General features: G+C 36.8%; 2 protein-coding genes and 1 long non-coding RNA gene across 3 annotated transcripts; 1 reads left to right on the top strand and 2 right to left on the bottom strand.

Moving 5' to 3' along the window:
- The first annotated feature begins 6,866 nt into the window (after nt 1–6,866).
- On the top strand, nt 6,867–9,669 carry LOC140008454 (cation/calcium exchanger 4-like). Its single transcript, XM_072052853.1, has 2 exons — nt 6,867–7,281; nt 7,495–9,669. The coding sequence occupies exons 1-2, from the start codon at nt 7,116–7,118 to the stop codon at nt 9,471–9,473; spliced, it is 2,145 nt and encodes a 714-aa protein (XP_071908954.1). The 5' UTR covers nt 6,867–7,115; the 3' UTR covers nt 9,474–9,669.
- A 1,558-nt stretch (nt 9,670–11,227) lies between these two features.
- On the bottom strand, nt 11,228–13,366 carry LOC140008453 (uncharacterized). Its single transcript, XR_011815831.1, has 2 exons — nt 11,699–13,366; nt 11,228–11,567 (listed from the first exon to the last, which is right to left on the bottom strand). It is a non-coding gene; the product is annotated as an uncharacterized lncRNA (long non-coding RNA).
- A 590-nt stretch (nt 13,367–13,956) lies between these two features.
- On the bottom strand, nt 13,957–15,305 carry LOC140008452 (protein LURP-one-related 6-like). The gene is made up of 3 exons (XM_072052852.1): nt 14,920–15,305; nt 14,415–14,660; nt 13,957–14,295 (listed from the first exon to the last, which is right to left on the bottom strand). Exons 1-3 carry the CDS (start codon nt 15,157–15,159, stop codon nt 14,152–14,154), a joined length of 630 nt encoding a protein of 209 aa, XP_071908953.1. The 5' UTR covers nt 15,160–15,305; the 3' UTR covers nt 13,957–14,151.
- Nucleotides 15,306–15,717: the final 412 nt, after the last annotated feature.

The following is a 15,717-nucleotide window of genomic DNA, read 5'->3' as shown; positions in this document are numbered from 1 at the left end:
AGTCATCATCCATCAATCTTTAACATCTTGAAATCCTTAAAGCTTCCTGAACCCTCACAACTTGCTATTTCGGCAAAAGCCAACTTAAATGGGTTTGAGAGATTGAAGCAGCTTTCATTTGACTCAATTTCTCATCTGTTCCTGCTGATTAACAATATTGGCAGAGGAGATAATATTCATGAATCTGACTCATTTGCAAAGCGACGTGTTGGTTTCCAGCTTTCTGGGTGGACTACAATGCCCTTCATATTTTTTCATGCGTCACACGTAATAATGGTTTCCGTCACTCATAACTACTGAACTTGACAGAAGGACTAATAATTTGTTTTTTTTGATAGATTGGAGGCCAAAAGTTTACTTAAAATTAGAAGTAGGTCTTGAGGTACTTTTCGGTACTTTTGAAAACCTGATTTTAGATTTTTTTTTTTCCTTACTTCCTCTTTCATGCAAACAAAAATGCCCTTTAAATTTCAACATAATTACTAAACTACCTAAAGATTAGGAAAAAAATTTATGGTCACCCTATTTTTATCCTATTCTGATCCCAATTCTAGATTCATTTGTGCCTCTTTTTTCTCATCCAACATTTAATATTTACAAGAAAAATAATTAATTCCATAAAAAATTATTTAATTAGCACAAAAATTCATTTATGTAGCGTATAAGTATATCCTGATCATTTTTTTGTCAAAATTATCTTTTTAACTTTTTTTTTGAGAACGCATATGCATTTATTAAAATAGTTTTTTAACAATAAATGAGAACACATGAGTTATTTTGAAAAACCCAATTTTCAAGAATCAGTTTTTAAAAAATCAGCTTTTTATAAAATTAGAATCGTTTTAAAAACAAGCCCTTAATTCAAGTAATTTGATTCTTCTTTCAGCCCTTCATTAAACAAACGTTTAGTATTTAAGCAGCAAATTTAAATATTGGTGGCTTATCTTAGCTACTTAACTTAAGGATTACTATTTAATTGCACTTCATAAAAGGCACACATTTTTTTTTCCTTTAACAGTAGAACCTGTAAATGGAAGGACCATAGACAGTAGACGAGTAGAGCAGTACAGTAACTTTTCAACTATAGATCGTAGGTTCTCTAATGAGACATGCAGACTAAGGATGGCAACGGGGGCGGGTGCCCGCGGGGGGCTCTTGGGGCGGGGGTTGGGCGGGGCTTAGAAACGGGGCGGGGGACGGGGGAGTATACCCCCGCCCCATCCCCCGGCCCCGCCACCCGCAAAAAAAAAATATAATTATATATAATATGTAAGTTAATTAGTTATAAACTTATGATAATGATATTATTAGTTAGATGTATTATATAATGTATAGTAGTTTATGTAATATAATTGATATTATCAATTATATGAATAATTATACATGTCTACTAATAAAATTTATTAATTAGTTATACTAAATTTACTAATACATTTATACTAAATTTCTAATTACACTTAATAGAATAACACTTTTTTCTCAAAAAAAAAGTACAAACACAATAATGAATTAGTGATTGCATTTGTACTAAAAGTGAAAACTTGACTATTTTAGTTATATTTATTTCATCATATTGGATTGTATTCAAATAACTTCTGTTTGATTGTTTTTATGAGTTTCAATTGTAAAATTACAATGAATAATAATTTGATGATGTGTTGATATTTTAGTACTTGATTATTTATTAAAATTTAATTATAATAAAATTTTATTAACTCCGCGGAAGAAGCGAGGTGGGGCGGGGGGAGCGGGAGGCGGGGGACGAGACGGGAGACGGGGGAACTAATAGGCAACGGGGCGGGGACGGGGGAGGGGTCCCGTTGCCATCTCTAATGCAGACCTTTCTCCGTCGTATTATTAATCAATAACCATCTCATTCGTGCATTTAATTTGAGGGCCCAAATCGTACGGCCCATTCCACGTCGATTCCATTATTGTGGGGGCGGACTGAGAGGGAATTTTTTGGGAGCTTGTGGTCTTGCTGACATTTTATTGTAGCTTAGAAAGGTTTTATCAAATAATCACCACGAAAATAAATTTGTTATATGAGGAATTATTTTTGATGTCCCATTTTTTTCTTTCAGGCTTATGAACTTTTTTATCGTGACATACTGTTGAACGCTTTTTGAGAATCTATGAAATTGTTGTATTGGTAGGTATAACGGAATTATTAATGCACAAAATAACTCTCTACGAGTAAATTAACGCATTTTTTTTTTTATGGTGGTCCATCTCCTTTTCAAGTCTCAACCATCAAAACATCTACTCAAGCAAAATTATTGCCCTACTTTTAGGCGTTCAGTTTTGTCTATTTTTTTTTTTCAACCTATCTGATAACGAAATATCCTTTATTTAATCGACTTTAAGTACTAGTAAATAACAAAATTTCCTTTGGCTTGTACACAAGCTGGCGACCCAACACCAGAAAGGAAACAAAACCTTTGGTATAGGCATCACAGCTGTGAATGGCGCAAACCAGGGAGTTGCAGCTTGGTCGCTAAAGGAAAGGCAAGCAGGAAACAAAGCTCAGGACACTGCAGAGGCAGTGAGGCTCTGTATGATCAAAGCAGCAAAGAAGGGATGGAGCGACATCAAGATACGAATTGAAGACAGAAAGCTGCTAGACCAATTAGGAGCTGGAAAAGCCAGGACATACAAAAAATGACCTCATGATTTCGAATGTGCCTTTTTACGAGTTGAGCGAGGATATTGATAGCTTATGCTATAGTTTGAACAAAATTGTTCTTTTAAACTTTTGTGACATGGAGTGGAATTACTTTACCCCTGAGTGCTAAATGTATCGGTGTAAAAATAGGAGCCCTTGCTCCAACATTGTAATATTTTGTTGAAATTTTTGTAAAAAAAAAAAGGTATAGTAATAATTTGATATATGTAAAATAAAAAGATAGTTAAAAAATAGGGAAAATTGTCCAAAATGTCCCTCACATTTTGTAAAATGACTTTTTTCATCCCTCACTTTTAAAAGTGTAATTTTATGTCCCTTACATATTCATATCGATCAAATTTAGTCCCTAACTAGGTTTCCGATCATTTTTTGGCCGGAATCCATCATGTGCAAGGCACGTGATCATTTTTGAAGGGTAAATTTGCCAAATTATATTTTACATAATATAATCTATAGTCCTTCACATTTTATAAAATAAATTTTTTCGTCCATCACATTTTATAGAATGATTTTTTTCATCCCTCACATTTCACAAAATGAATTTCTCCATCCCTCACATTTCAAAAAATAAAATTTTCATTTCTCACTAATTATGTGTGTGAATACATTTTTTTTAAACACATGTATATATCTATTTGATTTTGTTTAATAATAATAGCATAAATACATGTATGTAATTGAGCCCAACTTGTGGGCAATCTTTTCTTTTTGTATGATTATGACTAATATTTACGAATAAAACCTTAATTTGCATATTCTTATTGTATTTTGACCGAAAATAGCTTTATTGGCCAATTTGATAATGAACGCAAGATTTTTTACTAGCCAATACCAGATGAAATCAAATGATTACGTATAATATATGGTATTCATATTGTTAAGTGAAATCAAATAGACACATACATATATTTATGCTATTCGTATTATTAAGCAAAATCAAATAGACATATACATGTGTTTAAACAAAATGTATTCACACACATTTTTTTTTTTAGGGTTTCCCTCACAGACATAATTAGTGAGGGATGGAAATATTCATTTTTTGAAATGTGAAAGATGGAGAAATTCATTTTGTGAAATGTAAGGGATGAAAAAATTATTTTATAAAATGTGAGGGACGAAAAAATTTGTTTTATAAAATATGGAGGACTATAAATTAGATTATGTAAACTATAATTTGACAAATTTATCCTTAAAAAATGATCACGTGCCTTGCACGTGATAGCTTCCGGCCAAAAAATGATCGGAAACCTAGTTAGGGACTAAATTTGACCGATATGAATATGTAAGGGACATAAAATTACACTTTTAAAAGTGAGGGACAAAAAAAGTCATTTTACAAAATGTGAGGGACGTTTTGGACGATTTTCCCTAAAAAATATATTCACAAAAAAAAGTAAAAATTTGAACTGATTATGAGCTTAGAGCTTTTTATGTGCACAGAAAGTTTGGACAGATCCTCTATTTGGAAAACGAAAACCAACAAAAACCAATAAAGCCGTGATGAATTTATTAGTACTCGTGACTTGACGATTTGTTTTGACAAAAAAAAAAAAAAAATTGACGATTTGACTTTTAGTTTGGAACCCATTAGTTAGTAGGGCTATCCCGATCTGTGTAATTAGCACCCTTAGCTAGTTTCCTTAACGCATAAGCGGAAATGGTACCACAATTCTCGTCGGTTTAAGACATTTATTATTATTATTGCCAGTTTGTCTTTTTGTCCCTTTCATAAATATCTTCGAACTTCGAACAAAAGACGTGCCCTTTGTCCGAGTAATGTAGGACAAATGTGTTTTACCACGTGGTTGATCCCACAACCCAACTAGTATTATGCTATTGCTCTCCAAAAAAGTAAAAATAAATAATAAAGAAGCAAATGCCCAAGCCCGCTTCCTTTTCCTTTTCCTTTTGCGGCACGAATGATCTCCGTCCTCGCTCAATTTGATCTTGAATATACCCGCCTCACCTTCCAACCCTGTTTGGCACTTAAGTTTTTTATTATTAAGTTTATCTGTTATAATTTTTTAAAAATTTTAGTTACAATAATTTCAAAAAAATTTTAAATTTTTTAAACTATACACTTCAAAATATTAAAAAATTTACATACTTCAAAATTTTTTAAAAAAAATTCTCATACTTCAAAATTTTTTAAAAAAAATTCTACAATAAGTTACAGTAAAGTTTTAGATAAATACCAAAAAAACTTACTTGCCAAACGTCTGTTTCTCCTTTATTCTTTTGTATTTAACACCATGTCACATGTCATTTAGGAACTTAAAATTTAGTTTTTTTTTTAAATAATAAAGTTGAAGTTAAAAGTCAGTCGAAAAGAACAACTTTGAAGAAGTCATTTTCTTCTATTTGAACGTTATTTTTTTTTAAAAAAAATTAAGTTCTTCTACTTGAACTTTGAGGAATAATTTTTGAATGTAAATAATTATGAACAAGTACTTATTATGAATAAGTCATCTTACTTTTAAACCACAACTAAAAGCTTTGGTGTGCGAGAAAAGGTGGCAACGAATATTTCCTTCACACAATTAGAGTAAAGATGTAGGATATTATGCTTATTGCGCTCCCATGAATGGTACTCCTTTGCCCTGCTCTCTAAAACCGTATAGTACTTATGAAGACAAACTTTTGGCTGTTGTTAGATTCTCGAGGAGTTCTTGTTTGAGTATTTCACATTTAATTAGGAGTGTTTGGATAGCACAAATATGTCAAATAATATTTTGCTTGCATCATAAACACATTTTTCAACTCACCTTTTTATATTCCTAATTATCCTTTTATCTCACATACATCACATCATAAAAAATGCTACAGTAATTATTCCAAATAATATTCCAAATAATACTCTATCCAAACAAATTATAAATCACTAGTTTTCTTTTTATGTTACAGTGCTTTTTTTTTCTTTTCATCTAAATTTAATATTTTTTTGGATAGTTAAAAGGCTTAAAGATATGGCCTACCCAAGAACAAATTTATGTTGCCTTTAGATTAAGTGATTTAACAAAGAATTTGAAATCCTTCTACGTACCTTGAATTAGTTGGGAGATTGTATTTGTAATCCATCTAAAATAACAACGAAAAATTCAGCGAGTACGGTGCAAAAGGAGCAAATGATTTTTGTTCAGATGAAAATGTTGAGAGTAAAAATTCAATCACATTTTTGTACACATTGAATTGACTGTTGTGGATTTAACCAAACTACCAAAGGTAAATGTGGAGCATAGATAATCATGCCCGGATTCTTAGGCCATGCTTGGATTGCTTGTTTTCGTCGGAAAATATTGTCGTTTTCGTGATCACATTTTCCTATCACCTTTTTCCCTCACATATATCAAATCACTACAGTAATTTTTTCATGAAAAATGACGGAAAATGCAATCCAAATACAACCTTAATCTATTTCAAATTAATAAAATTTTGTTTGGGTTACTTGGAATTATTGATAGCATATATTGGCTATTAAGAATTCGAGGCATGGCTAGTTTGGGAGTTTAGGGGGGAAAATGAAAAAAAGAAGGCATATCTTTGCGATTACGAATTGAATTATGCCAAGTTTGTGGACCTTAGAAAAACAAAAAGAGAAGACATATCTTCACGATTACGAATTGATAGCATATCTTAGCGATTAAGATGTGACAAAAAGGCGGCTAAAAGAATTGCCTAGTTGAAAGAATTTAGGAGAAAAAAAAAAAGATGTTTAAGTTAGAGAAGCAAAAGGCAGTTAAAATAGATTGTCAGGATGTGCACGATACATATAATAATTCGTCCTAATCTTACAAATGGGAAAACATAAATGCATGAAAATCATATATTTTTACTCAAGTAATTCCGGTGTCCTTGATTTGACTATTCCTCTTTGCCGTCGAAAAGCTTTACAGTTTTACTCGCTCAATTTTTTCACGTCACACTCACACCTGAAGTAGTAGCCTGTAGGTATGTTGAAAGTGGGTCGATTAATGAGTCAACCAAATCAGAAGGGTAAAAAACAAAATGAGAAAAACGAAAGTCTAACCAAATATGGAGCGGCAGTAGATTAGCAAGTCAAGCAAATTAGAAGGGTAAGAAATACGCTAAACAGCAAAACAAATTCGAAAGAAAAGTAGTTCACTTTCACTCTCAGCGTCCAATTATTTCATCGACAATATTCGCCCAGGATTGGGCAGCAGCTTCCTCCAAGTCAAGTGTGAAGTGTGAAGTGTGAACTGAAAACTCATCTCAATCTCTAGTTGTGACGGCTGACCAGTGACAGGGAGGTCCCCAGAAAGCAACCAAAGATCAGTGCCCTCCAAATTTGCCGTCCTTTTGCCGACGCGTCAGCCAGACAGCCACTACCGCCAACACCGAGTCTCCCGCGTCTCTACGCGCTGCCCCCACTCGCCCCTCATCTTCTTTCCCATATTCTACTAATCATATGCAGATCAATCCACGCATGCATTCGTTCAGTCAATATACAATTAATAGTAGCGAAAAACCCTCTTCAATTTCTTCATCTCCATTCCCATTTCATCCAAGAAAAAGGGAAAAAAAAAAAAAAAACTACCCAGATACTTCCACTTCTTCACCTTCACCTCTCCCAGGTACAAACTCTTCATTTAATAGTATTTTTTTTTTTGGGTACAGTTGAATTGTTCAGCTCAATCCCTCAATTTGTGAGTTGTAGATTTCTATACTGTTTGATTGCATTACAGCGACGCTTGGCTTGTATGCTTGTAAATATTCAATTGTTGAGTTTTAACCCTTTTCTTTTGTCTTTTTGTGATCTTTTTTTTTTTTTTTGGGTGGTGGATCAGAGTTGAAGACTATGAACATTTTGACGTGTTTTAGTTTTTGTAAACCCACAAAATTTCGTGGAAGTTTCAATGTGATGAGTTTCTTGGTCTTGCTTTTCTTATTAGCCCATCATCGAGAAATTCTTCAAAGTCCATTCTCTGATAAGTCTAGTCCCATACTTTCCCATATTTGGATTTCCAAAAGTCGGGATTTTGAAGATAAGGCTAGTGGGATTGAGGTCATCCGACGGAAAACTCAAGAGAATAGTGTTGAGAACGGCGTTCTTACTACAAACAAGAGTCCTTCTCTTATATGCTCAGGATTGTATAACCACACCGGTTACGGGACCAAATGCGAATACTTGAGAGCCAACCCACAATGCAATTCAGGGGGATTTTTCAATTATATCCTGTTCTTTTACTGTGTCTGTCAGAAGTTTAGCGCTTTGGGGTCCGTCATTTTGGGAATTTGGTTGGTAGTTTTGTTCTATTTATTGGGAAATACTGCCGCAGATTACTTCTGTTGTAGTCTTGAAAAGCTCTCAAACTTGTTGAAGTTGCCGCCCACGGTTGCAGGGGTGACTCTGCTTCCATTGGGTAATGGGGCTCCTGATGTATTTTCTAGTATTGCTGCTTTTGTAGGCCGTGATTCTGGCGAGGTGGGATTGAATAGTGTGCTTGGCGGGGCTGTTTTTGTGGTCTGTGTTGTTGCGGGAACTGTCTCCTTATGCGTTTCAGAGCGAAACGTGAGGATTGATAAGAAATGTTTTATACGGGACGTGTGTTTCTTTCTTGTTGCCCTTGGTGCTTTACTCGTTATTCTGATCGTTGGTGATGTCACTGTAGGAGGGGCAATTGGATTTGTCTCAATCTATGTTGTTTATGCTCTTTTTGTTGCTGCAAGTGAGGTAATTAAGAAGCATCCGTGGAGCTGCAAGCCGAATTCAGCGGATTCATTATTGTTACCTGTTAGCGGAAATAGGCTAGCTAATGAAGCTGTAGAAAGTGAGTCCGTACAGACTCCTCTCCTTCAGTCAGATTCTGCTGAAGCATCGACTAGTCTTCAAGATAAGCTGCCCCATTGGATGTGGGCTTCAAATGTAGCCATTTATTCAAATGAAGTAATAAAGGTTAGTGGTACAGGTAGTCCAAAATTCTTATGGGGTTGGAATGAAGAGGACACGGTTAGTGATCAATCGGTTAGTGATCAATCACCTTTCTCCTGTTCTAAACTTTGCTCGTGGCTGGAATTACCCTTGACAATCCCAAGACGGTCAACAATTCCCATAGTTGATGAGGAGAGATGGTCAAAGGGTTATGCTGTTGCCAGTGCCTTTTTGGCACCGCTGCTCTTGGCCTTCCTTTGGAATACTCGAGATGATGTCAGTTTTCTTGCCAAAGCTACTGTGTATCTCGCTGGTGCTGTAGTTGGTGGTACGCTTGGAGTGCTTGCATTTGTATACACCAAAGCAGATCATCCACCTCAAAGGTTTGTCCTTCCATGGGTTTTGGGAGGCTTTCTTATGAGCATCGTCTGGTTTTACATTGTTGCGAATGAGCTTGTTGCCCTACTAGTAGCTTTCGGAGTCATATTTGGAATCCAACCGTCTTTGCTTGCATTAACCGTAATGGCATGGGGTAATTCGATGGGTGATTTAATGTCGAATGTTGCGATGGCGATGAATGGTGGTGATGGGGTGCAGATTGCCATGTCAGGATGTTTTGCAGGACCTATGTTCAATACTCTTGCTGGCTTGGGTATCTCTTTGCTCCTTGGAGCCTGGTCCGACAGACCTTCATCATACGTTGTTCCCAGGGATTCTAGCTTGTATTTTACATTGGGTTTTGTTGTCTTAGGACTTGTTTGGTCTCTAGCTGTGTTGCCATGGAACAATATGCGTCCGACCAAACTGTTAGGAATGGGCCTCATGGTCATCTACTTGCTCTTTCTATCATTCAGAGCCAGTTTAGCGCTGAATGATGAATCGATGAGTGGATGAGCAGAATGAGGTGTGACCTGGTAATGGTGACTCGTGAATCTTGACCAGGCCAATAGGTGATAGTTTAGGCGATGTCCCTGATTGTGGACTGTTATTAGTGTAAATGCTCCCTTTGCTTGGGCAATGTACATTCTCCTCACAGCCGCCTACAAACAGTTGGAAATATAATGACTAATTATTAGTTATTTCGTGACAACATCAAGACTGAACCTTGATTGATTGGATGTTGATTTTTTGCATTGTCTCTTAGTTATCTCTAGTTTTTTTTTTCTTCCCTTCCTGAATATCAGCAAGAGATTGGGTTCGTGCCTTTTGTTTGCACTTTTATCACGCGCAAGTTGCGACTCAATTATGTGCCGATTTGGTCCAGGTTTTGATATTTGAATATGATCAAGTTTTGATTGTATATTTGGCTTATTGGAGGAATATTTTAACTTTGGGAGTATGTAAAAATGAACCAAACTGAAAATATGGTGGATTATATCAGGTTTCTTGTTAACCAGTCACACCTTCTGGTTCTGGCTGGAGTATTTGTTTTCGTCATCTTGGCATTAGTGAACCCGGCCGCTTCCTCCATGACTGACTTTTATTTCAAAGTAAAACTTTGATGTAACCACCTCTAGCATGCATTATAGACGATAAATTGTTGGCTTTTGATGTTTTTCATCGTCTTTCCGATCAATTCTTCAAGGAAATGTAAATCCCGGAAAACCCCAGAGAACCCATTGGATCAAGACTCTCGTATATGGTTCTCGTTTTAGCAACCATACTAGCCGTTTCTGGAGGTCACTACTTGATATGCATTCTATCAAATTCCAAGAAAAAAGGTCCCTCCAGGGAGACTTGGTTTCCCTCTCATCGGAGAGACCGTCGGCTATCTCAGAGCACTAAAGAAAGACAAGGTCCATGATTGGGTTCAGGAGCGTGAAGACGAGTACGGGCCAGTAGTATTCAAGACCTCAGAGCACTCGTATACATTTACAGTTGAAAGGCAATTTTATAACTTCTAATTCTCTACGAGGGATGAATGATGCTACTTTTAGAATACAAATAAGACAATTAACTCTGTCAATAAATTAGAGAATTCTCAAACCGTTGGAGGCAGGCAGATGCCTCCATCTAACTGGTACGTTCAACCCTGAAAATGGGGTTATAATCAGAATGTCAGATCACATCGGAAGCATTGGTGCTGGCATTTGAACCTGAGCTCTATATAACTTGCCCCTGGCTATGGCTTCGGGGCTTATTTTCTTGCAGTTCTACATTCTAATTTGTTGGTTTCCATTAACTAAAGATGCAATCGCTGCAGGAGCTAAGTGATAAAGACTCCATATGCGTGGTTCCTTTAATGAAGAAAATTGCTTTTCAAGGTTACTTGTACTCAGCTTTTTGGGCTTCCGGGAGGTAATGAACTAGACCAGTGATCATGCCTTACCCTGCAATGGGCCTCCCAATCAAGCTTCAACCCAGGAAATTATCAACAGCCGATGCCCATGATCATCACCCGATCCATTAATTCGTATGCATCCTTCTAGTTTTTACTACAATGGATGCATTCCCAGTTTTTTAAGTATTTAGTTGAAACGATTCATAGCTTCATATAGCAGTGTTAATTCATCATTCTGGACCATTGAAGCCTATCAATCAAGTGTTAACCTTTTCTTATTTTGTGCATGTTGAAACGACCAATGATGTAGCAGAACCAGCATTAATTAGTCATATAGACTGTGGAGGATCTAAATTAGGAACACAAATTATAAGCGTGAAAAATCAAATATATCGAGGCAAAAACATATTGAAGGCCTACGTACTATTAGTATTGGATGACAACATTTTTGTGTAATTAGGCTAAATCCCTACTACACCATAATAATAAATTCACACCTAATTATACGAAGTACAGATTTATAACATCCCTCTTCTTTATTAGGACATGCATGGATTTGTTACACGTACTGCGGGACAACAAATCCGAAAGCACGGAGGTGCATGCATACTGCATCATATCCCTCCTCATTATTCGTTCATTCATCTTCTAACGTAAATATAAAGCGATCAATTTGGCCATTTATTTTCATGGTGGAGTGGTGATACCTGCGTATATAGAGAAGGAATCATATAAGTTCATAGAATCAAGTACGTAGCAGCAACAAGGCAACAAGAAGAGAGAATTAAGCTTTGTAAGGAATGATATGGATGGAGAGAGAGAGAGAGAGAGAGCTTACTGCCACATCTGAAGTTTGGAGGGACAGGCCTCCCACAACCTCGGACCAGCTTGATCATACGTTGTGCCCCAACTAAGGCTGCCAATTTGGGAGTCACATAAGGACACACGCATTCGACGTGAGCCGCCCTAACCAGCTGACAGCAACCGGCCGAGGGCTGTGCACCAAAAGCAACCGGCCTGCATGAATTTTCAATAAGCCTTCTTTCTTGGTTGCATTCACTGGGACTCAACTGAGCATTGGCGCCTCCTATGCCACAACTACTACGCCAATTTCCTAGCACGAGTACCACCAGTAGGATTAATCCCATTGTTCTCTCCCTCATTGATGCCATCGTCAGTTGCTGTCAAGTGATCGATATGCTGCCTGTATTACTTGTAATTTATGCTTCTTGTTGCTCGTGTGATTAATTATGTCCAATGTGTATATTTATAGGCTCATGAAGGAGACAGAGAACAAGTGCACACCGCAGAAAGCATGCTGATTGGGTCTTCCATTTTAATTCCATGGCGCTAATTTTCCACATTCACATCCAAGGTCCAAAAGACCAAAAAAAAAAAAAAAAACAAACGACAGGTTGACATGGTCTTGGTCTTTAGATGTAACGAACCTTTAATTCTGTGGAATTCCCACTAGCAACTATCTAGAACTTCCTGAGGTTGGATCTGTGGAATTCACACCAGGCTAGACCAATCATTTTGCTTGACTTATGGGTTATGGTCTATCATCTATGGCTGGTGCGGCAGGCGAAACATGCATGTCAAGAAATTATTTGCTTCTGGTGTGCAAGAAATCTGAGCCAGACAAATTATCAAATATTCTATAATGTTAAGTTGTTTTCAGTTCAGTAGTAATTTTTTTTCCTTTTCGTTGGGAGGAAACTCAATACATGAGTTTGTAAAATTTGGTTGTTTAGCGCTTGACAGAGGATCCAAATCACTCCTTACATCCTATTCTCATGGATTCCAGAGCTCCGGCAAGTTAAGCTCCGGCATGTATTTCGCGAAGCCAACAGATGTGCCGATGCACTAGTGAAGTTAGGATGCAAATTGGAAAGGTCTTTCGTGATTTTTGCATCATGTTCTATCTTTCTTCACTTCCATCTCCCATGTCCAGTCTTCACTTCCTAGCCACTATCAACTACCAGCTTTACCTCAAATTCCATGCAATTCCACTAATTCAGGCAATCCAAAATTCCCAACCACGAGGAATTCCTATAGTCCTGAATTTCTGATCCCATCAAACCCCCAACTCGGGAATTTAATTGATACTTTGCTCGAAGCCAAATTCCCATCGAGCACCAATGTATGCATTCCAAAATTGTCATTATTTTTTACAACATCCCAATTTGCAACCTTCTTCTATGCCAAAACCTATATCTCTTAATTCTTCACCTCCAATAATACCTAATCTTGTCACCAACCATCAATTTGAGAACACTGAAAACCAAAAAACCAAAAAAAACGGGGGGAAAAATAAGAAATTACCAAACCACATTTGGAGAGATGAAGAGGGAGGACAAGAGGGGAAGAGAGCAATAAAGGTAGCAAAAATTACTCACGACGAAAGCAAACATAGGCAAAAACAAAGGGCGAGAGGTTGTTTATACTAATTTATATCAATTCCATTATTGTTGTGCTTTTTTTTTCATTTTTTGTGCCGCACTTGTTGGACCATTCCAGGGGTGAATTTCTTTAACCTCTATAAGTATTTTATCTGGTTTGCTTGAATATCACTAATAGAAAAAATTCCTAAAGCTGAGAGCACTCGCTAATTATTATTCATTACCCCAAGATTCCAATTTTTTTTACTAACTGAAAGGAAAGAAAACCCAATTTTCGGAAGGGGAAAACAAACAACAAATAGAACTATAATTTACGTACAAGGCACGGTACAGGAGAAAATGATTGTTACGCCACCGTTCATTGTCGTGGATTTAATTGAAAAAAAAAAAACTCATAGTATTGGTCAAAATTTGTTCGAACCGAATAATACTTCCATGCATGAATGCTTAATGGCGTAAGGTCAGAGGATTCTTTTTGCTTTTTCTGGTTCATAATCTTTGACTGAAGAAAGGATTTACTTTTGGTGGTTCTTGCTAATAATAATCTCTGGATTCAGGAGCAATGTATGGTGGGAATTGAAAGAGAATCTGGAAGGTGAAAAAAGTTATATTCGCAACCAAGTAAAAGGTATGAAGTGCCAATCTAATCGCCCAACCGGCAGTTGCGTAGCAAGAAGATTCAAGTACAAAAAACTGATAAAGTAGAACGTGTTTTTCTGTATGAATAATAATTCAAATTTAACATATAGTAACACCAATTAGCAATAAAATAAGAACCAAACAATTATATGTAGGACTCCTTCGCAACTGCAAATGTAATTTTGTCATGTCTGATGACATTGACAAATGAAGCAAGACATATTTTTCTTGGTTTGATCTGCTTCGGGCTTCAGCATCTGGTGGAGCCATCGTATATGTAGTCCAGAATAGCAATGACTCCGAAAACAAAGGCCTGATCAATTCCAGGCTTCACCACCACATTATACAGTTCCCTGCTTGCCATTACTACCTCCACTTCCTTACACATTCCTACCTGCTCATACACAAGAACCAAAAAAAGAGCGCTATAATTTGTAACGTTTAGGTTGAATCAGATTCAGATATGATATACAACAGGTTCATCTCAAAAATAAAGTAGCCGGTATGAAAAACCTGTGCTGCGATCCTGCCGCTGGAGTCAACTATGCTGCAATTCCTGTTGGTAAAGTCACCTCTGATCTCAAAATCCCTGAAACCTCTATACTCGTTTGATGTAACGGATATTGTTATGGGATTTTTCATCCACAGACATGAATTGGAGGGTTCTCTCAAGCAGAAAATTGGCTTCTGAGATCCTTCCAAGTCGTGTGCATATCCCCTCCATCTTCTGCAAAGGCTTAGTGCTTCCATAACTCCTCCCTGGAAAAAGATCAGTAATTACGCTACATTGCAAGTGAGAGTAAAATACTTGGAAAGGGACTTAGCATTTGTGGTTTTAGCCACAATCGCCTGGGACGATTGATTGTCGGACGTGACCACACAGAGTTATGAAGCTAAAGCTTCAATCCTCCACGGTCCTCGAGTTCAGAAACTATTCATCTTGGTATAATTCTATATGACCACGAAAGCTTTTTGATAGATAAACTGTAAAGCTCAAGCAAGAGATAGAGATGAGTACCTTTCTCCTTACGAGCAGCAATTCACTACCATCGCCAGCCCTTACAACCAGCTCCTCCTTCCTTCCAAGAATCCCACAACCATCAACCCTGAAAACAATCTTTTGATTACCATCTACGACCACAAAGCCGCCTCCATTCACCACATGTGGCCTCCTTCGTACATAAAGAACTATCTCAGAACCTGAACAGTATTGCTTACTCACTACAGGCACTTTGCTGATCGAATTACCAGTCATCATTTCCTGTATCCAAGTAACAGTAAGCGCAATGTTTTAGCGAAATTGCTTCCAATGAATCAAGACAGCGATCATCATTTATAACCCGCAATAAAGGCGTATAGGCTGGTATTTCAAAGATCAAAAGTTTGGCAGCAGGTATTGATTGACCAATTATAGTGTTATACATGCACAAAGCATAGTAGCATATATAATGCAAGAATCTTGTTTGAGTGTAAGATACATCCGGAAATGAGTATGGCTTATCTTGTACGTCCCCGGTGGCCAATATAAAAAAGCACATGAGTAATTACGTCGCCTAAACTATACACGGCTTACTAATAGGTTTTTGAAACTTGTTTCTTCTTTTCTTTTCTTTTCTTTTCTTTTTTTTTCTAAGGTCCAGAATTCAAATCTTAAATTCTTTTGGCTTCAATGGTATCATATTACAAAGTCTATGTTAACTTTTTTGAAGTTTGGCTGCCCTAGACTTTTCGAGAATATTTGTGGCAACGAAGTCTCCTATTGGTATAACTTTACAGGCATTTCTTAACATAGGGTTGGACTTATTGTCATCTTGCT

This window comes from Coffea arabica, chromosome 6c, assembly GCF_036785885.1.
Source record: "Coffea arabica cultivar ET-39 chromosome 6c, Coffea Arabica ET-39 HiFi, whole genome shotgun sequence".
Classification (NCBI taxonomy): Eukaryota; Viridiplantae; Streptophyta; class Magnoliopsida; order Gentianales; family Rubiaceae; genus Coffea; species Coffea arabica.
Note: the sequence above shows the minus strand (reverse complement) of the source record. Positions and strands in the feature narration are given on the sequence as shown.